Source organism: Penicillium rubens (genome assembly GCF_028828025.1).
Source record: "Penicillium rubens strain IBT 27055 chromosome Unknown utg000004l_segment0_segment0, whole genome shotgun sequence".
Taxonomy (NCBI): domain Eukaryota; kingdom Fungi; phylum Ascomycota; class Eurotiomycetes; order Eurotiales; family Aspergillaceae; genus Penicillium; species Penicillium rubens.
This window is the reverse complement of record NW_026890602.1, coordinates 892,686-914,833: the sequence shown is the minus strand read 5'-3', so window position 1 is coordinate 914,833 and position 22,148 is coordinate 892,686. Positions and strand designations below refer to the sequence as shown.

General features: G+C 40.4%; 3 protein-coding genes across 3 annotated transcripts; all 3 read left to right on the top strand.

The window, feature by feature from the left end:
• Positions 1 to 26: 26 nt before the first annotated feature.
• On the top strand, positions 27 to 1,183 carry N7525_010298 (maleylacetate reductase; the record flags this gene model as incomplete). The annotated part of the gene is made up of 2 exons (XM_002561729.1): positions 27 to 552; positions 636 to 1,183. The coding sequence occupies 2 exons, from the start codon at positions 27 to 29 to the stop codon at positions 1,181 to 1,183; spliced, it is 1,074 nt and encodes a 357-aa protein (XP_002561775.1).
• Positions 1,184 to 1,862: 679 nt separating this feature from the next.
• On the top strand, positions 1,863 to 2,993 carry N7525_010297 (intradiol ring-cleavage dioxygenase; the record flags this gene model as incomplete). The annotated part of the gene is made up of 3 exons (XM_061215048.1): positions 1,863 to 2,099; positions 2,178 to 2,659; positions 2,723 to 2,993. 3 exons carry the CDS (start codon positions 1,863 to 1,865, stop codon positions 2,991 to 2,993), a joined length of 990 nt encoding a protein of 329 aa, XP_061067560.1.
• Positions 2,994 to 3,962: 969 nt separating this feature from the next.
• N7525_010296 (putative GPI anchored protein) lies at positions 3,963 to 5,200 on the top strand (the record flags this gene model as incomplete). Its single annotated transcript, XM_002561731.1, has 2 exons — positions 3,963 to 4,843; positions 4,900 to 5,200. The coding sequence occupies 2 exons, from the start codon at positions 3,963 to 3,965 to the stop codon at positions 5,198 to 5,200; spliced, it is 1,182 nt and encodes a 393-aa protein (XP_002561777.1).
• Positions 5,201 to 22,148: the final 16,948 nt, after the last annotated feature.

The following is a 22,148-nucleotide window of genomic DNA, read 5'->3' as shown; positions in this document are numbered from 1 at the left end:
CTGTTCATTCAATCGTTCCACATAAAATGGACACATTTGAGTACAATCCAAACCCAGGCCGCGTTGTCTTCGGCAGCGGTACCCTTGAAAAACTGCCGGATGAGGTTGCCCGATTGAATATTTCTGCCCCGCTGGTACTCGCGACGCCGCGGCAGCTGGCATGTACAGAATTGGTGAGAGGACTCCTGAAGGGTAATATCGCTGGCGTGTTCAGCGATGCGGCCATGCACACCCCGATACATGTCACGGAGAAGGCACTCGATTACGCGAAGGCCAATGGTGCCGACTCAATTATCTCTATAGGAGGAGGCAGCACCATCGGGCTTGGCAAGGCGATCAGTTTCCGAGTCGGAATCCCGCATATCTGCATCCCCACAACCTATGCTGGAAGTGAAATGACTCCGATCCTTGGGGAAACTATTGACGGGGTGAAGAGAACTCAATCAGATCCCAAGATACTTCCGAGCACCGTAATTTATGATGTCGATTTGACCATGACCTTACCGTCGGCTGTGAGCGCTACAAGCGGTATCAACGCAATTGCTCATGCAGGTTAGTTGCGTCTTGCGGCATTTAAATGGGATACAATTGTATTTCTGCAGGTCAATTGAGCTGACGTTTGCCTACACCTACAGTCGAGGCCCTCTATGCCTATAACACAAATCCCATCATTGATTTGATGGCTGTCGAGGGGATTCGTGCCCTTGCATCTGCTCTGCCTCAGATTGTTGAGGACCCCTCGTCACGATCAGCCCGCTCCCTCGCCCTGTACGGGGCATGGCTCTGCGGCACCTGTCTAGGCAGTGTGGGCATGTCCATTCACCACAAGCTCTGCCACACGCTCGGTGGAAGCTTCAATCTTCCCCATGCCGAGACACATACTGCCGTACTTCCACACGCTATTTCTTATAACGCCACTGTGGTCCCCAAGGCGATGAAGAAGCTAGCAGAGGCTTTGCCGGAAAGCAATGGGAATGCTATTCACGGACTGAATGTTTTGCTAGAGAAACTGCAGGTCAAGCGGGACTTGAAATACTACGGTTTGAAAGAGGGAGATATTGAGAAGGCTGCTGAGGCTGTGGCTGGCAGTTCTTACTGGAATCCTAGAGAAATCGAAAAGGAGGCCATTAGAGAATTGATACGAAGGGTTTGGGCCGGTGAACCAGCAAAGGCGGATTTTTAATTCAACAGATGTCTGTACTTGAGTTTAATTAGGTGAATAACAAAGTGTTGCTTCCTACTCCAAGGCATACGGAGTAAATTGGTTAAGCTTTACATGTCCTTTCTCTCTCCAATATTATAAATGAATGACTGGCCGACTTGTTCCACGTTCTTGCTACACTCGCATAATAAACCAGCACTGGCCATTGGCTAATGTCACTACGGTGGAGGACTTCAAAAAGAGACAGGGCTGGGTAATATTTCGCCTGACGTCTTTCATACTAGTATCTGGACGAAAGGGGAAATTATGGGGCTTGTTAGTCTTCATCGCCTTGATAGTCAGAATGGACCCACCATGATGATGCATCACGGAAATACGGATATGCTAAACTACCAAATTTCCTCTTCTACCACTTGGCAGTAACTTAATCTCACGTAGACGATATTGTTGAATGATATGATGGTTTTTGGAGGGAAAGGGGGCGAGGCCTTCCTATATGAATAGCTAGAAGCCCCCTCAACCTTTCCTACTACTTCAATTTCTACCAATTCACTGTGGGAAAATTAACAAATTGTCAATTACTTCCTTGCCTCATCTCATCATCTCATCCTTGGTCGATACTTTCAAGCCTTTTTCTTCCCCTTATGGCAATTTGCGGCAATCGAAACACGTTACAACAAATAACTTCCAACCTTCTACAATGGACCCCTCTCAAGTTAACATTCCTCCCATGAAAGATTTAACGACGGAAAACATCACGGAAAATGTCATTCAGATTAATTCTTTGTGCGAAGATGCTCGGATGAAGTATGTGCTGGAGAGGCTGGTTCATCATCTGCATGACTTTGCCCTTGAAACCAGATTGAGCAGCAACGAGTGGATAACTGGCTTGAACTTCTTGAAGGAAGTTGGCCAGATTTCTAGTGATGTTCGACAGGTATGTAAAAGTGCTGGTCTATGGCTCTTTTCATAGACCAAGAATATCTAATGTACCATGGTTTTTTTTTCGTTGTAGGAATTTATACTGCTCTCTGACGTCCTTGGACTTTCTATCCTAGTCGACTCGATCGACCACCCGAAGCCCAAGGGATCCACTGAGGGTACCGTCCTCGGACCATTCCACACCCACGAGGCTGAGGAGATGACCCAAGGCGATTTGATGTCGAACGATACTAAAGGCGAGCCGCTTCTTGTTGTCTGCACACTGAAGGACATGAATGGTAAGCCTATCCAGGATGTGAAGATTGATATCTGGGAGACGGATTCCTCGGGTCACTATGATGTGCAGCATCCGGATCGTGACGGTCCGGACGGCCGTTGTATCATGCGCAGTGACAGTAACGGCGTCTTCTGGTTCAAGGCCATTACCCCAGTACCCTACCCCATTCCTCACGACGGACCCGTTGGTCAACTTCTGAAAAAGCTTCGCCGCCACCCATACCGTCCAGCACACATGCATTTCATGTTTGAAAAATTGGGTTATGACCACCTCATCACGTACGGGTTATCATCTTGTCTGTGTTATTTTATTTGGACTGAGACTGATCATGCTTTACTTAGTGCCCTCTACATCCGCAATGATCCCTATGAGACCTCCGATGCCGTGTTCGGTGTCAAAGACTCCCTTGTGGTAGACGTTGGCAAAGCCAGCGCTGAGGTCTCCCGAAAGTACGGTGTGCCTGAAGGACACGCTATTTTAACCTACGACTTTGTTTTGATGACAATTGATGAGACGTCATATCTCCGCGACCAGAAGTCGAGAGAAGCAATGGATAACTTGGGCTATAAAGTCAAAATCGTGGATGGTCTGCCAATTCCTGATGTGGATTAGATAAACCTTGTTTGTGTGCAGTGCCCCTGGGTGACCCGGTTGATATATGTAACAAAGTGAGACACGGGACGATCTTGTTGAAATGCATGCTGGAGATTTAAATTCAAATGAGTTATGGAAAGTACGACAGACAGAAAAGACAAGATTCGCGTTATTATACAGTTTGTCTCAAGTCGACAGAGACGTCAAACATCTAGATAGAGTCCACGAACATAGAATAACATTTCGTCACCGGGCCAGCTTCCAAGGTTTTCCCCGGGCCGCCACACCCCCGCTGCCCCACTAGCACCCGTGGACTTCCCCACATCTACCTGTCACGGATACGACGGCCAAAGGGGTACGGAATTGTTGTACGGAGTACTCCGTACAATGCCGCTCGTTCACCCGGACGCCGGTTGCTTGTATCAAAAAGATCATCAGATACATAATAAAGTGGGTCATCTTCATGCCACGTCGAACCGTTACCTAGGTACTCCGTAGATCCTCCGTGGAAGGCCAGTAGCTCAGGGGAGACCCGAGACATCTGAGCTCGAGGGGGCTCTGGGGCCAAAGTCGAACCTATGGTCACTTATATTAACGTTTCAGACACCTCTTGGCGAACACTTCAATGGCTTTTTAAGGTTCTTAAATGAACACCCAGATATATTAACGATACGATTTTTGGACGCGCGTCAGGCCGGACAGTTTTCGACATTTACCCGTCGCCCGTCTCTGCACCCGTTGCATTATTGACGCACTTATGTGCCCTCGCCGTAAATTAACCGTGTCAGGGTTAAGCTTCCTATACCAATCGTTTTTGCGCTTGACTAATAACGTCCATACAGGGGTTTCCTGGCGTGGGGACATTCGACTAGATCTCGGAGGAATCTCGACTATTTATTCAAAGCGTGAGCACTGCACATTTGGCCATACGCACTGTGGTCAAGCTGCTTTCTTGTACTTTGGCTCAAATCTTTCACATCCCTCAAGATGCCGGCCTTTCTGTCTCTTCTATCTTTTCTCACCTTCTCGTTGTCTGCAGCGGCCTTTATTCACCCTGGGGCGCTTCACATCGCAGAAGATTTTAAGCGTATCAAGAACCATGTCGTCAAGAGCGATGAACCTTGGAATACCACGTGGACTTTACTGACTGCGAGCCCGTACGCCCAGTCATCCTACCAGCCTAGCCCCAAAGAGACGGTGTATCGAGGCAACAACGGCGTCGATGGGGAGAACTACCCATCCCTGTACAAAGACACCGCAGCCGCATACCAACTTGCCGTACGTTGGAAAATTTCCGACGACAAGAGCTACGCAGACGCCGCGATCAATATTCTGAACTCATGGGCTGTCACACTTAAAGAAATCGGCGGCACCAGCGACAAATTTTTGGCCTCCGGTATCTATGGGTACCAGATGGCCAATGCGGCAGAGCTTATGTCTGATTATTCTGGCTGGGACAGCAGTGACAAGACTGCCACTGCGACCATGCTGACGAATGTATTCGCCCCAATGAACACGCGTTTCATGGAAGAACATAACGGTCAAGATTATTATCACTACTACGCCAATTGGGACCAATGCAATCTCGCATCTCTACTCGCTATCGGTATCTTCACTGATAATCAGACTATGTACGACTACGCGTTGAACTATGTCCGCACAGGGCCTTCAAACGGGGCTCTCCCTGTTTTTGCGATTGCCAACTACACGGAACCAGGCTCAAACAAGGTCCTGACACAGGGGCAAGAAGCTGGCCGAGACCAGGGCCATTCGACACTGGACATGATGCTTCTTGGTGTCATAGCCCAGCAGGCGTTCAACCAGGGAGATGATCTCTTCGCCGAATACAGCAACGAAATTCTTAATGCGTCAGTATTCTAAAAGGATCTCTGGATTGGGACGATCATTGACTTGGGGAATCTAGGGCCGAATATGTCGGAAAGTACAATGTCGGGTATGACGTGCCCTACACTCTGTACAAAAGCTACCAGGGAGATCAGACTGTCATTTCAAAAAACGCGAGGGGAACTGTTCGCCCGGGATTCGAGCTCCTTTCTGCCCATTACGGCCAGATAAAGCGCCTCGACTCATATTGGACCAATGCCTACCGTGACTGGGTGAATGCGAATTCCACAGACGGTGTTGAGGGCGGTGGTGGAAATTATGGGTCGACCTCGGGTGGCTTTGATGTGCTTGGGTTTGGATCCCTGCTATATCGTATTTAGTAGGATAAGTTGGGTAGTTTGAATTAGATACATTGGGGTTTGTCCTTCGGATTCGAACCCTACCTATCTTTGTCGGAAATAAGCCTTAGCTTGTTTTGCGTCGATCTAGAGGACTCGGTTGCTTACCTAGTTTGGGGGTTTGCCATTTTGTATGATTCAGAGCAGTGCCATCATCCTATACTGCGAGGTATTCGTATTTAATGGCGTTATCTATCAATCTCCTGCTGCAGGTGGCAGTATGGCGGAGTGGTCAACGTATGCCATACCGTAATTTTTTTATAAAGTTTTGACCTTCCACATCACAAATTCTAGCAGTTAATTCCTAATATCAACTTCTATTAGGTCGATTTACACTATCTCAACTCCTATAACAAGATTATTCGGCCCTATAAGCGGCGGTACTACCCTTAGTTAGTCTTTTGAGTAGACTTTTCAGTAGACTTTTCAGTTATCTTTTCAGTAGTCTTTTTAGAAGTCTTTTTAACTAATCGTCTTTTTAGGTATCTTGATGCCTTATTTGCGAGGCTTCATATGTTTGCTAGCTAGTATATAAACTAGTCTCTTGCAGCTTCTTCTTCTTGTTCTTCTTCCTCCTCTAACCCTCGCTACCAGAAAATTCTGGGTTCTGCACCCGCTCAATCCCGACAATTACACCACCACTATAACCTTATCTTGGTCCACTCACAATCTGCCAATGTGCTTGGTTCATCAAACTCGTCATACGTGCCACCCCTCAAGGGGGGCTAACGCGCCAAGTCCACGGGGTGGGATATGTTTGCCTTATCCCAACGTAGCGTGTATAGGGTCGATTCGTTATAGAAGCAGTAGAGCGCGAGTGCGAATGTCTGTCTGGTTTGTGAGGCGTAGCGGGCGACATTGGTCCTTGGGGGGCCCGGCATTCTTGGCTTCGGATTGTCGGTGGTCTATCCATCTTCGGGCGGGCTCAACGCCGCAACGTGAAACGGGGGAAGGAGACTAGAAAAGCCAACGAGAAGAAGTGGTGGGCTTGGCCTTGGTTCCATGAATGCCCCACGCGAGGTGAGTTACTCGAAATGCTCTTCAAGGAAAAGGTCATATACTAACTAAGAGTGCTGGTATATAGTCACAAGAACTTTTGTCACCGAATGCGGAAATGGAATACCTAAAATAAGAGAAGAAGTCTTTGAGGTACCGACCCGACGGTATCCCGCCCCCCCCCAGGTGTCCATATACCCACACAGTCTCCTAGAGCCAAAGAGGGAGCAGACTTTACAGAGGCTCTGCTAGGTCGCGGGGTTCGAAATGCTAGTTTCTTATTAGCTTGGTTTTGGTCTGTTCCGCGTTGAGAGCGAGTCGTGAGTGTTGGAGGTCACGTGACCTCCTTATATGCTCCCTCACACTTTAGCTAGCTCACCTGTAGATAGTTTCTTCTCTTCTTCACGTATCTATCTATTTTCTAGAGCACACTACCTTTTCTCTGTAGTCTGTCTCTATCAGGTTATGAGCGCCTGTTATTGAAGCCTCTTTCTTACAATAAGCTTCAATTCCCCGTTTTTACCTCACTTCTTGGCGAAGTTGCGTCACGCCAAGAAAACTCTGTGTGGGCCTATAGCAGAGTTTTTCTAGATCGAGGCTTTGATCTATACCCCGCTTCCGAGCAATTTTTATTCTAATTGGACCAATTAGAACTCACTATTTTATCTATATATAGATTTTATCTATTTATATTATTTCTACTTTATTTACGACTATTAAAGACCGTTCCGAGACCGTTTATTAACCTTATCACCCTTTTGTTATAACTATTCGATACCTATCGACTATCACTATATCGACTCCCTACGATTTCGATCGATAGAAGGAATCCGATATTATAAAAATTGTGCTAAAGCTTAAGGGTGAATCCAATTTCGCCTAATAGTAGTATAGGTTATATATATCCCTTCGGGGAAATAATAAGATCTATATTAAGCTTATCTAGGGCACTATCACTAAACCTACCCTACCGGACCTTAGTGATAAATCTCCGGATACCCTACGAGAACTAGCTTAGTATAATATAACTACTACTACTCTTACTTTAGGAACTAATACCCCACCTATTCCTATCTCCGAAGCTCTTATCCGAGAGCTTATTCGAAAGTAAAAGTAAGAGAATAAAGAGCTTATAAAGGAATACTAAGTCCTCGTTAATAAGTGGGATTCTATTAATATTTATTATTATAACTAAATTTTCGGCACCCTTAAAGCTATTCCTACTTCTTATATATAAAACATTGATAACCTATAAGATATATATAAGTACCTTCGTGCGGAGTACGGTACCTCGTTATAGTAAGGCAATTTCAAACGCTTTAAGATCCTTATCAATTTGTAATATAAAAATAATAATCCTATAGAATTCGTACGTAAATTTAAAGAAGTTCTCTTTAAAATCTAGTAACGAAACTCCGTTATACTACTAGATATAGTCCTCAATTTTTTCGTTAAGGCTATTTAGGGCAATCTATAATATTATACCTTTATCTAAAATTTGAGACCGGATTTAAAGGACCCTAACTTTATAGTGGAGGTTTATTATAACTTTATAATAATAGAGGGTTCTAATTATATTATAAACTCTTTAAATTCTAGTTTATTAAACTATTTAGCTAATACAATATCTACGAAGGACTTATCCACTATTTCGAATACTAATTCGAATATAAACTCTAATACTTCGTCTAAGAAAGATAAGAAGAAGAATAATAAGTCTAAATCTAATAATAAAGATAAGTAGTCTTTAAATAAAAAGGATAAGAAGGATTTAATCTAGTATAAGATATATAATACACTTAGGAACTATTATACCCGAAACTATTATTTAAAAGCTAGCGGATCTACTAATACTATCTACTAATAACCTTAATAGTAGCAATCTATCTAATAGTAGTAATTTAGTTTCTAATAACCCTAATAAATCTCTATTCTATAACCTAGTTAGATTATAGGCTAGGTTAATAGCTAAGGTAGGGTGATTTCGATCCTACCTTAGTAGTAGAGACTGTAAGCTAATACTATCTACCCTACTCCTCCTCCCTAGTAAGGCCCTTCCTCGGGAGACCCCTTCTTTCGTTATAATAACCTTTTCACTAATACACTATTTTAAACTAACGTCCCTAGGGGGATTTATATCCCTAGGGGGGTGTATATAGTGTCTAAAGAAGGATTAATAGCTAATTCCGGTAGAGATACCACTAGATAGATGATTGATTCCGGTACTAGTATATATATAACCCCTTATCGGTCTGTTTTTATTAATTTTAGATAATATATTTTGCCTATCTCTATAGCTATAGGTGATATCTTTTACACTAAAGGCTATAGAGATATCGTCCTATAACTTTTAAACTAGGATTAGACTAATACCTTTCCCTCTCTTACGTTAAGAAAGGTATAGTTAGCTCTAGAGCTAAAATCTAGTTTGATTTCTATATCTGCCTTAGATAAGGATAATATTAGAATCTAGACTAAGAGTGGCTTTATAACTTTTAAGTATTAAGATACTACTAGTATAGAGTCTGTTATTAGTTATACTATATACGAAAGATAACACTACTAGTTAAACTACAATAGTATTAATAAGGTTAAGACTATACTAGACTATAATTTTAGTCTTCTTACCGGCTCGCTAAACTCTATATTTATAGTGCGAAGACCTAGTTCTACTATCCCTACTATCTCTATAGATCTTACTTACCGACGTGTATATTATACTAGCGAAGACTATATAAAAAAGATAGAAATTTATATAGATAGGATTATATTAAAGCCGGGTTCTAGCGTCACTTTCCTATATACTCCCTATATTAAGGGAAAAGGTTATACTTTACCTTTTAGTAAAGTTAGATCTATCCGGTCTAAACCCGGTGAATTTATCTATCTCGACGTCTAGGGGCCTATCTCAATTATATCTTATAGTAGAGAGCACTATTTTATCACTTTCACTAACGATACTACCCGGTTTACCTAGCTCTTCTTACTAAAATCTAGAGCTAAAGTTATAGAGAAATTTATATAGCTAGAAGGCTATTTAAAGACTCAATTCTCCTTTATAGTGAAGAAGGTGTATAGTGATAATACTCCTAAATATAAACCCCTTATTATCTATCTCTCTTCTCGCGGTGTTATATAGGACCCTACCCCCCTATATATAAAGTAGCTAAATAGCGTTACCGAAATTAAAAACCGTTATCTTATAGAACCCCTTATAGCGGTTATAACTAAGTACTAGCTTCTAAAATACCTCTAGGGTTATCTTTTTAGTAGTGTGAACTACACTATAAATAGACTTTATACCTCTTATATTAGTATATCGCTATATAAAGCTCTCTATAGAAAGAAGCTAGATTTGTCTAATCTACGCGCCCTTAGGTGCTAGTGCTAGTTCCTAATTCCTAAAGAGAAGCGAGCTATAAAGCTAGATCCTTATATAGAAGAAGCTCGGTTTATTGCTTATAATAAAGGAGATAACTATATATTATATAATATCCGCACTAAGAAGATCATTCGTTCTCGAAATATTATTTTTAATAAGAATCTAACACTAAAGGATCTTCCTAATCCTACCTACGATCTTAATATTGCTAGTTAGGGTAGTATAGTTTAATCTCTCTCTAACCGTTATATCCTAATTGATTTTCTTAATAAATACGACTACTATAGTGATCCGTTTCTACGTAATAAAGACCCTATTCGCACTAAAATTTAGGCTATTCCTTAACGTTTTATAACCCTTTCACTACCCCCTCCTACGGTCGAAGATATAGACGATATAGACCTCTTTAGACTAGCGAGTCCTCCCCTCGATTTATCCGATACCGCTCTACTTCGTGAATATCCTAATCGTGGGATCCCGATTTATTCGGAAATAGAAGACCGACTTCTAAATCTAGATACCTTCGAGATCGACGATAATTAGGTTAAAATAGCGGGTAGTATTAGTTCGAGAGTAGAGGCATAAAATAGTAGTTTAGGGATATAGTCTTCTTCTTAGGAAGCTACTACTAGTTATACTAGTTAGGATACTATATAGATTTCTTCTCGGTAAGACTATTCCTTTATAGACTAGATTCCTAATAATAATGCTAGGGATATAATATACAGACTATCTTCGTCTATCCCTATTAATATATCTATAGACCTAAGACGTTTAACTAGACTAAAGAAGCCCTCCTAGGCCTATCTTAATAGTCTCGTTTCTAGGACTTTCTTTAATACTAATATATTGCAATTTCTTACTAGCTCCCCAGATATCTTAATAAAGCTTTTTGCCGCTATTACTTCTAAAGAGTAGTACGCACCTTCTAAATTGAAACCGTAGGATATTAGTTTTAAACCTAATAGATAGAAAGAAGTAATAATTTATGCGGAAAAAGACAAATAGTTAGTAGCTATATATAAAGAGCTCTCCCGCTATAATAAAAATAGGACCTAGAGAGTTGTCTCTCGCTCGAAAGCAAGAGATAAAGGCCGTAAACCTCTCACGCTTCGCTAGGTCTTCAAAATTAAATATAACGGGACCTATAAAGCTCGTTTAGTAGCTCGCGGTTTCCGGTAAGTGAAAGACCTTGATTTTCACAAGGTTTACGCTATCTGTAAAGGATAAAGGTCCTTTCAATCATGAAACAGGGAATGACAGGATATGCGTAGCATATATCGTAATCAATGCGTGCGGGGTTCGCCAGGTGATCGACCCTGCTTCTTAGCGCACTAGGATTTTCTTTTAATCCTAGGGCCCCCCGGGGCCCCCCTGATTGGGGACAAGAGTTAGTCTTATTATATAGAGATAATACACTTTCATTCCTCTCCCCGCTATTCGTATCTTACCCGGTTAATAGGCCTTATACCTAATAACTGTATATCTTTACAATTCTAACTCTTCTTCTTTAACTGCCTAAGATATAATAGCTCCCCTAGTTACCTATAGCGGCTTACGAAATAACACCGAAGCGCCCGAGTATCTAAGTCGGATCGGTAGCGAATCACTAACGTCTACCCTAGGCGAGGAACTAAGGGAGACCTAAACCTAAAGAAACTCGCCCGAGCCGAACGATAAACCACTCGAGGAAAACCACCGGTTCGTTAACGAGACGATCCGAAGACTCGAGCTTTAGGCTATAGAGTATAAAGCAAAAGCGGCTTTATAATAACGAATCCTTATAGCTAAAAAATTGGTTACGGAAAATAAAAAAAAGCTCTAGGAACTAGTAGGACTATCGAAACGACCTCGAAACGATCGCGGTTCCTCTATAGAGAGCGAGTAAAGCTAGAAGGGAGAGATTAAGCGGGATATCGGTAAGTTCGAAGAGAACTTTAGTATTAAGTAGAGAGAAGACTAGTTAAACGACCTTAATACACTCTTTAGAGGAGCCCCGAAGAAATATATCTTAGGAGCCTAGAAAGTCCTTATAGCCACTAACTTCCTCTATACTATATATAAAGGTAAGTGGGCGATTTACAAACGAAAGTACCCCGAAGACGTATCGAACTAGGAGGCCTTCCGAGAATAGACGAAAATATTACTTCGAAATTTATATAATATTATCACCGATATCCTTATCCTATTCTAAGAGGCGATAATAAGGCCTTACTAAGACCCTCGGAATTTCGAAAACTACCTCGAATCGCTAGAGAATTACCTACCGAAATAGACCGAAGAGTAAAAAGCCTAGACGCTTTTTATAAAGCTATAGAAACCCCTCCGAGATATTATAATTATAAATAGTAACGGATTACTTCCTATAAACTAAGACGAGATATTAAAATTAGTATCTATCCTTTACTATATCCACTTTATATATTAGAAAAAGAAAGACTACTTACCCTAACGATACGATAAGCGTAAACGGGGAAACTATTATAGTTCGATACCGAATCACCCCTATACCGAAATATTAAGAGGTTATAGAAGAGGATAGCCTCGCGGAAGAAGCTAATTTAGAGGTAGAGCTAGAGGATAGGGATCCGATAGAAGATCACGAAATTCGACAAACCCTAATATAAACTCCTAGACTACTAAGAAAGGAAATAGTACCGTTTCGATACCGGAAGGTACCTATTTTATCTATTAAGATAAGAATCACTAGGTAAATAAGTGCCTATAGAGAGGAACCCTAATCTAAGTATTAAGAGTAAATCAAACTAGATAGTAGGGAAAAGTGGAGGAGCTAGATTAATTCCCGATACCCTAGCTTAATACCCGCTAATCGGGACTATAGTACGCCTTTATATACCGATCACCTTAGGAGACGGTCGCGAAACGTATATAGATCTAGACACCGGCGCGGAATATAATATAGTTAGTAAGGAATTTACTATTAAAAATAAATTACTAGCTATACCTTTCTTATCCCTAACGCTAAAAGGCGTCGCCCTAGATAGACTCCGTACCTATAGTGTATTCTAGGTACTATTTATAATAAGAGATTCTCGAGGCACCGAAAAGATAGTAAAACGACCCTATATCGGTATCGATAGGGACTCGAGGCTAGAAGGAAGCCCCGTCCTTTTATTAAGGACCTTTATTAATAAATTCGACGTTATCCTACGACCTAGTGTCGATAAATAGTAGTTCGGAGTTAAAGGGTTCGAACTTTAGAAACCTTATAAGTTTATAAAGTAATCTAAGAACGTAGCTATTATTTACGCCCTAATTAAGATACTAGAGGAGGTATAGCTACCCGACAAAGACACCGACGTACCGGCAAAGAATTAAGACCGAATCCCCCCTAAATTAGAGGAGTATCGAGATATATTCGACTATAAAAAAGCGGGTACACTACCGAGGATAAAAGCTTCCGACTATACTATCGAGCTTAAAGAAGGTAAAACTCTACCTTACGGTCCGATTTACCCCCTTTTATAAACGGAGCTTAAAGAACTATAGGCTTATCTTATAGATAATATCAAAAAGGGACGGATTAGACCGTCGAAAAGTCTAGCGGGAGCGCTAATCCTATTCGTCCTAAAGAAAGATAGAGGACTACGTTTATATATAGATTACCGGGGACTTAACCGCGTTTCGGTTAAGAATCGCTACCCTCTATCTCTTATATTAGAAATCCTTAACCGACTTTCCGGGGTAAAATACTTTAGTAAGGTCGACGTTAAAGACGCTTACTACCGGATTCGACTACGAGAAGGTAACGAATAGAAAACGGTATTCCGAACCTAATATAGCTATTTCGAATATATAGTTATACTATTCGGACTATCTAATACGCCGGCTACTTTCTAAAGTTATATCTATATAGCGCTAGTAGGGCTAGTTAACGTTATTTATATAGTATATCTAGATAATATCCTAGTTTTTACTAAAGACTATAAGTCCTATTCGATAGCGCTTCGCTAGATTTTCGAAAGGCTACGGAAGGTAGAGCTATATATAAAGCCTTCGAAGTGTATATTCTACTAGAAGGAGGTCGAATTCCTAGGGTTTATCGTAGATAGTTCGGGAGTGAAAATAGACTAGAGCCGTATCCGCGTGATCTAGGAATAGTAAGAACTAAAGAGCTACTATAACGTCTAAGTTTTTCTAGGATTTTGTAATTTCTACTATCGATTTATTAAAGGATATTCCTAGATTTCCCTACCTCTTATATCTATAATAAAGGGGAGTAAAAATAGGAAAAAACCGGGTTAAGTGACACTAAATAAGACCGAATCGGTAGCGTTTCGGAACCTAAAAGGGGCTTTCTAGTCGGCGTCTCTATTACGCTATTTCGACTTAGAGAAATATATTAGATTAGAAATAGATACGTCGAACTAAGGAATAGGAGGAGTGCTTTCCTAACCTAATAAAGAAGGGCGTTAGTATCCTATCGCTTTCTAGTCCCGAAAGTTCTTAGGGCCCGAACTTAACTATACAACACCGGATTAGGAGCTATTCGCTATCGTTTATTCCTTCTAATATTAGAGACACTATCTAGATAGTAGTAAGTATCCTATTAAGGTGCTATTAGATTATACTAATCTATATATATTTATAACGTAGTAAAAGCTTAATAGCCGATAGGCGCGTTAGTGTATATTTCTCACGCCTTTTAACTTTATTATAAAGTATAGGCCTAGAAAGACAAACCCTATAGACGGGCTTTCTAGGATTCCTAACTCCGAGTAAGTAATTATAGGAGAGGAATTAACGATCCCGATTTAAAACCGAATTGTAGACGATTAACCCCTAGACCTAAGAGAGGCCGAGGAGGAAACGGCTCTAACTATCTAAAGGATTTTAGAAGCTAAGGATCTAGACGTAGATCACGAGTATAATTTAGATAAATATAACTTAGAATTCTAGTTTAGACTTAGTTAAGAGACCGTATAGGGAGATCCTAGGTCTAGTGTAACTACCGAGATAGTAGTAAATCGCGCGAGTATAGAAATAGATAACTAGTCTAAATAGCGAGAACTATATAACGAATTAAATATTCTATTTAACGTTATAGATACTATAATAGTAGCAATCTAGTCTATTAGTACGGACACTATAGATATTCTCGAATAAGTGGGAAAACTCTAATCGGATAACCTAGAGACGAACCGCCGAAAAGGTAACGTATCGATCTCGAAACCTAGTAGTAAAGGCTAGTTAGTCGACGCCTTAGGATTACTATAGTACCGAGGACGTCTATATATACCGGGAAAGGAGGGTATCTATATAAAATTAATATAATTATATTACGATAACCCTACTATAGGCCACTTTAGTAGAGTAAGAACCGAGGAACTCCTAAGGAGAGAATACCACTAGGTGAATCTATAGGCGGATATATAGAGATATATTAAATCCTACATAATATATTAAACCGCCTAAACGCTAAGGTATCGTCCTTTCGGTAAGCTCGAATCTCTACTAATTCTATCCCGGCCCTTTATCGAACTATTAATAGACTTTATTATAGGGTTACCTTAATCGATCTAGAAAGGAAGGATAGTAGATACTATTCTAGTGATTATAGACTATTTCTCGAAATAGTGCCTCTTCTTCCTAGTTTCGATAACGATAGATACTTCGGAATTAGCCGAGCTTTTCTATCACGATATCGAACTAAGGTTTAGCCTACTAAATAGTATCGTATCTAACCGGGGATCCGTTTTTATAAGCAGATTTTAGTCGAAACTATATTATATATCCTAGATAAAATTGAGGTATTCGATAGCGTTTTACCCCTAGACCGATAGTTAAATAGAGAGGATAAATTAGACACTCGAATACTACCTTCGGTGTTTTATTAACGAGTAATAGAAGATATAGCCTACACTCCTATATATAGCGGAATTTATATATAATAATAGAGTTAATATAATAATTAGAATTTTACCCTTCTAGGCCTTATTAGGCTATAATCCTAATTTCTAAATACGCGCCGAGGACGGTAGCGTAGAGAGAGAGGCACCGGTAGTAGTATCGCGAATTAAGAAGCTTTAAGAGCTCCGCGAAAAGCTATAGGAAGTATAGCGAAAAGCCACTAAGATATAGGCGAATTATTATAATAAACGCTACTAAAAGATAATATTTAAAAAGAACGACCTTATAGCCCTCTCGACGAAAAACCTACAATTAAAAGAAGGTACGATAAAGAAGCTATCACTAAGATAGATAGGACCTTTTAGGATCCTTAAATATATCGGAAAGTAAGCGTATCGCCTACTACTCCCTAGCTAGTACGTAGCGATTTATAACGTATTTCCTATATCTTTACTATAACTATAGTATTAACGTAAGGGTAAACCTAAGCAATTACCTTTACTAGAGCTAGTAGATAACGACGAATAGGAAGTCGAGGAGATAAAGGATAACTAGCGGTTCGAAGACGAACTACACTATCTAATAAAATAGTATAGCTAGCCCTTAGAATATAATTAATAGGTACCCGAGAGTGTAATAGTGAATATACTAAAAGTTATCGCGAGATATAAAAGGTCCTAGAGAAAATAAAATTGATTAGAAGTAGCCGATTATATACTATATTAATAGCGAAGCGATATATATATAATCTTAAATCGACCCTATCTTACCCTATAGCTAACGGAGAGATATAAAAGAAATTCACTAAGTAAAATAAAAGAAATCTAGGTCTAAAACCTCTCCGAAACGATACCGATAAACCACCGCTACACCTATAGATCGAGGGGGAAACCCTCTAGGTATAATTTAAGGAAAGGACTAACCGCGGGCCCTAGCTTAGAGGAGCCGACTAGGTCTTATATATCTTAGCGGAAGGTAACGACGCTAGTGTACTAAGACCTAGCCGACTCCTCCGCGATGTGTAGATAGGGGTAATAGGAACCCTCTATAGTAAACTTAGCCTAGTTAGAAGTAAAATCGGTAAAAAGGTCGCTAGGGACCACTAAGGAAGAGCGAGAAGACACCTACCTAGTATATATATCCTTAGTTAACTATATAAATTAGTAATAATAAAACGACCCCGAATTATAAGCGAAACTTACCTAGGATAGCTTAGTACCGGTAAGCGAATACGTACGGCGATACGATTTAGTAAAGCTATTAAAGGACACGACTAAGTGTCGTATACTTACTACGACACCGTCGATAAGGTCCTAAGGAAGGAGGAACTTAGACGCGCCTTCCTCGCTAGGGCTAAAACCTCCCTTAGTATTTAACTAAAATTGTTCGGCCTAGGATAAATATATAAGTAACTCCACTCGGTTTCCTTCGATCCCCTTAGGGACCTAGGTAACGTTAGTCTAAAACGGTCACGAAACGGGATAGTAACGTGCGTGATAATATACCGTTTTATAGGGCTTATAGAGACTGTTATAATATTAACAATTTTTGCTATTATATATAGTAGCGAAGTATTTTACTAAGAAGGGCTAAAGAGCTATAGGATCTCCTTCGCGCTAATCACGAATAGAGACGCGTAAGTAAGTGAGGCACTAGGTTCGGACCCGGAGAATAGGGTTACGTAACTTATAAGGAGAATTAGGGACTAAAGGTATTATAATAATCTTAATACGAAATATAACCGAAATAATACTATCACGAAGTGGATATAGAAGTGATAAGGTGATAGAAAGGAAGAGAAAGAAAGATAAAGAGCGGAGGATAAATAAGTCTAGTTACCTACGTAATAGGATAAATTATCCTAAAAAGGAAGCTACAATCGAGGACGTGATTAAAGTAGACTCGCTCCTACTATTTCTATTAAACGGGTAAAAAACTTAGAGATACCGCTAAATCGGTACCTTCCTACTATAGAAACTGCTATATAACGGTTAAGTTAAGCTCTATCGGGTAATCCTCTATTAGAATAGGTGTATCTTAACCTATCTAGAAGTTAATACGGTTAGTAACTATATTAGTAAACCGCCGTTTCGCTACTATCTAACTTATATACCCGGGGTCTTCGGGATAAAGGCCGATAAGACGATATCGTCCCCTAGCCGCTATTAGCGCTTATAGATCTATACGGATAGTATCCGCCCGACGTTCGGTAATAATACGCGTATACCTTATACGCCTAGCCTTATAAAGGATTAGTAACAAATCGTGAACGAAACGGGGTAGTAACTCACCTTTTAGACCTTCTTCGACCCTAAGAGACTATAAAAGGAACAATATACCCTAAGAGAACTATCTAAAGCGGAGGCTAAATTATAACTAGCCTCTAAGATATCGAGACGTAGTTCTTCGGGCTAGTCTATAAAGTCTATAAAGAAAAAGCTCGCCTAATCTAAAATATATACTAGATCCCTTATATCTCGTAATATCCCGATAGGAAACTATAATAAATTAGTACCGTATCGTAGCTAAATTATAAGGTCCTCACTATTTCGTAAATAGCGTTTTTGCTATTATAATAGTTATAGAGGACCGAGATTCTCTTATTAAACTCGTAGTAAGCTAGGTTAAATAGTGTATCCGTATCCGTCTCGTACGTGCTTAGTGTATAACGGAAATAACCTAAATAGAAGAGGTAACGAGGCCGAATAATTTTATAAGCGATATTAGTAAGAGGAGCTATAGCTATAGTGCCGGATCACTACCGATACGAGAGAGACTCGGGGCGTTAGGGGAGATTTGTATCTAGCCTAGATAAAGAAACCGTTCCCTTTAACAGCCTCGGGCTCACTATAGGAAGAGACACCTATATTAGAAAGGGTTTACCTAGACAAAGAAGAGCGGTCTCCTTTAACAGTCTCCGTCCAACCGCAGGTAGGGACACCTACGCTAGAGGAGGGGGAATAATTGTAAAGGATAAAGGTCCTTTCAATCATAAAATAGGGAATGACAGGATATACGTAGTATGTATCGTAATCAATGCGTGCGGGGTTCGCTAGGTGATCGACCCTGCTTCTTAGCGCACTGGGATTTTCTTTTAATCCTAGGGCCCCCCGGGGCCCCCCTGATTGGGGATAAGAGTTAGTCTTGTCACATAGAGACAATACACTTTCATTCCTCTCCCCGCCATTCGTATCTTACCCGGTTGATAGGCCTTACACCTGATAACTGTATATCTTTACACTATCGTTACTAAGCCAATGTCGTTCAAAATCTTTGCTACTATTGCTATAGCTAAACGCTAGCTCTTACACTATATCGATATTATAACTACGTTCCTTTACGTAGAGCTGAAAGAACCTATTGAAATTGAACTTCCCGAGGGTATGTAAGATAACTATCCTACTAATCAATTTATTAGATTGCTTTAAAAAACTATTTATAGACTGAAATAGAGTCCTCGTGAGTGGTATTAGCTACTTTATAACGTTCTGATTTCTATAGGATTCCACCGTATACAAGTAGACCATTCAATTTTTATAAAGGACGGTCTCTATATTATAGTGTACGTTGATAACCTACTAGTCCTATCTCTATCCGGAGATACAATTGAGCATTTTAAAACTACTATTTCTAGGCATTTTGATATCTCTAATAAAGGGATCCTAGAGAGATACCTAGCTATTAACGTGCACTATAGAGAAAGTGGTGAGATTTATTTATCTTAGTCCGACTATATTAACTAGATTCTCGCTCGCTTTAGTCTTAAAAAATGTAATACTATCGCTACCCTAATAGATAAGAGAGCGGTTTTAACCCCTTTTAAAGATAGGACCGCTACAAAAATGTAGATAAAGGAATATTAGATAAAAATCGGCACTTTGATTTAGCTAATAATGTTAACTAGGCTAGATATCTTATTTGTGATAATCAAGCTTACTAGATATACGAAGAACCCTAGAGAAATGTATTTTTAAGCCTTAAAAAGGGTGTTTCGATACCTCGCTAGCTTAAAAAACCTGGCAATTTCTTTCTTCCTAGTAGGCTCCGAGTCTAACACTAATTCTACTCTCTACGGATTTTGTGATATAGACTAGGCTAGTCTATATAGCGAAAAAGGGCTATCTATATCCGGTTTTATCTTTAAGATAGCTAGCGGTCCAATTTCCTAGACTAGTAAGAAATAACCCTACGTTGCTTTATCAATAATAGAGAGCGAATATATTGCCGAGGCACTTACCGTTTAAGAAGCGCTCTAGCTCACACAACTACTTATTGAAATTGGTATTAAAGGTTTTTTGAAAAAGCCAATTCCGATTTACGTAGATAACAATAGGGCAATTGCTTTAGCCTCAAATCCCGAGTTTCACGTAGTAACAAAGCATATTGCAATTCGTTTTCACCGGCTTCGCGAAGAAGTCGCCGCTAGATCTGTATGCTTCGTAAAAATTCTAATAGCGCAGATAGCGGCCGATAGGATAACCAAACCCCTTACCAAAATCATGTTTCGCCGCTAGCTTTCCTAGATTGGTCTCTATGAATACCGGAAGGATTTTTGATTTCGGTTTATATACAAAAATGGGGGTTAAATCTGTGGTTTGAAAGCATTTGTTTTTACTAATTTATATCTGGTTTTTTCATTAGGAGAAGAGTGGTTTTTAACTATGTAGGTCAGATAGTTATGTGTTCTGTCGTGGGGGGTGTTAGAGGTCACGTGACCTCCTCACATGCTCCCTCACACTTTAGCTAGCTCACCTGTAGATAGTTTCTTCTCTTCTTCACGCATCTATCTATTTTCCAGAGCACACTACCTTTTCTCTGTAGTCTGTCTCTATCAGTGAGAACATTCGCTTGGATGTGTTTTGGTCTGGTCTAGTCTGGTCTGGTCTGGTTTAGGTTTCTTTTGTTTTGTTTTTCTCCCTGTTGTATTCTTACATATGGATGTTTCCTGTGAATGTTGTTTCTTGTTTGTTCTGGTAAGCTGTATTATTATTATCCATTGCAACTCTTCCTTTCTTTGGAATGAGATGTCCTGGCGACCTATTTATCAATAATTCTACCTGTACCGTGGTGATAAAGGTTTCTATAGTGAGTTAAGCTTGCCACTTAACCCGTTCGAGGAACTTGAGGTGATAAAACATTGTAAATGTAACGTCATGGTCATTAGACCTTGGTTGTCAAACTCCTCCCTCGACGAAGTATCCCCGTTCAGCTTTTATAAGCTTTGCACATATACTGCACTCAACCTGGAAACCAATATCATTCATTACTGGACTGGGATTCAAAGATGAGCCACATCAAAAGTTGCCTGGCATACTACCTCGACTTGACCAGAGTCATCCTGATAACGATGAGGGATTACGTTGTCTATTAGGAGGTGGAAAAAAGACTGCATACCGGGGACACAGTTGGATACTAGCTGTCGCTTCTTAGAACAACCAATATGAGAAGCAACGGATATGGAGAGGAATACAGCGAGCCTGGGGTTTCTGCAAAAAAACATTCCCCCTCTCATCTATAGGAAAAGGTCCTAAGATACTTTCTCTGCAAGAGAGCGTGCTATATAATATCTACGAACACCTCCCTCTAGTCGATAAGGGATGTCTGTCTCTCAGCTGTAAACGCTTATTCGACCTCTTCGGTGCCATTTTAAAAGAAAAAGAATTTGAATACCCACGACTTGCACGCTTCTACCTCACTCTACTATGTGTGAGTAGTCATAAGGCGGCACGAAACTAACTACTTGTTCGGCTTCAGAATCGCTCCTGGAGATATTGCGGAATGTGTTTGAAACTCTATCTACGAAGGGGATTTAGTAAAAGGTCACTCGCGGACCTACCTAGGTAGCGTTGCGAAGGTCTTGCGCAAAGCATATTGGTTCTGGTTATTTATGTCCGTGTGTTTCCTTAACGACTCGAGAGCTCGGACATATTGTGAAACTCCTTAAATCACCCACTCCGCTGTCTCAGACTAAAGTTGGCCCTTTCAAATTTGACCTTACCAGTGAAACTCAACCAGGTGCCTATATTTCAGCTGGCTTTCATGTGGATAGGGATCATCTAAGCCACTATTGCTCGTTGCCTACTGCATCTGACTACAAGGCCATGGTCAACATGATCCGTATATCTATCGACTCATCTGACTATGGGGAGATACTAGCTCGATATACAATATTTTGCTCATTCCTCTTTTGTTAGTCTTCCAACTACAGTACGTATTCCATTGTCCTTACTGGAACCCTACTTTTAATGTGGGGTTGAAATGATGCGGTCCAAGTGTGTCTCAGATTACGGGCTATAAGCACTTGTTTACACCAAGAAAATAGCGCATAAGGAATCACAGACTTGCTTCAATGGCACAAATGGAACATCATGTGACTCATTACCTGTAATGAGCTTCAAAGAAGATCAGCCATTTCTTCACAATCATGTCCAAGGGATCCTAAGGCAGTGTCCGAATTACACCTGGAATAAATCTGATGTAGCATCATAGGAGACATAGTAAATTCTGTCATTTTATATCTCACTAGTTTGCCTGTCCGTGTCTGGATTGGGAGTGACTTTGGTAAACATCGTCTTTGAGCTAGTGATAGCAATGGTCTTTAGATTCGGCTTGAACTGATTCACCAGGCCCATGTTGATAGGTTACGACAGCGCTAGATAGAACCTTTGACATCCTATCTTC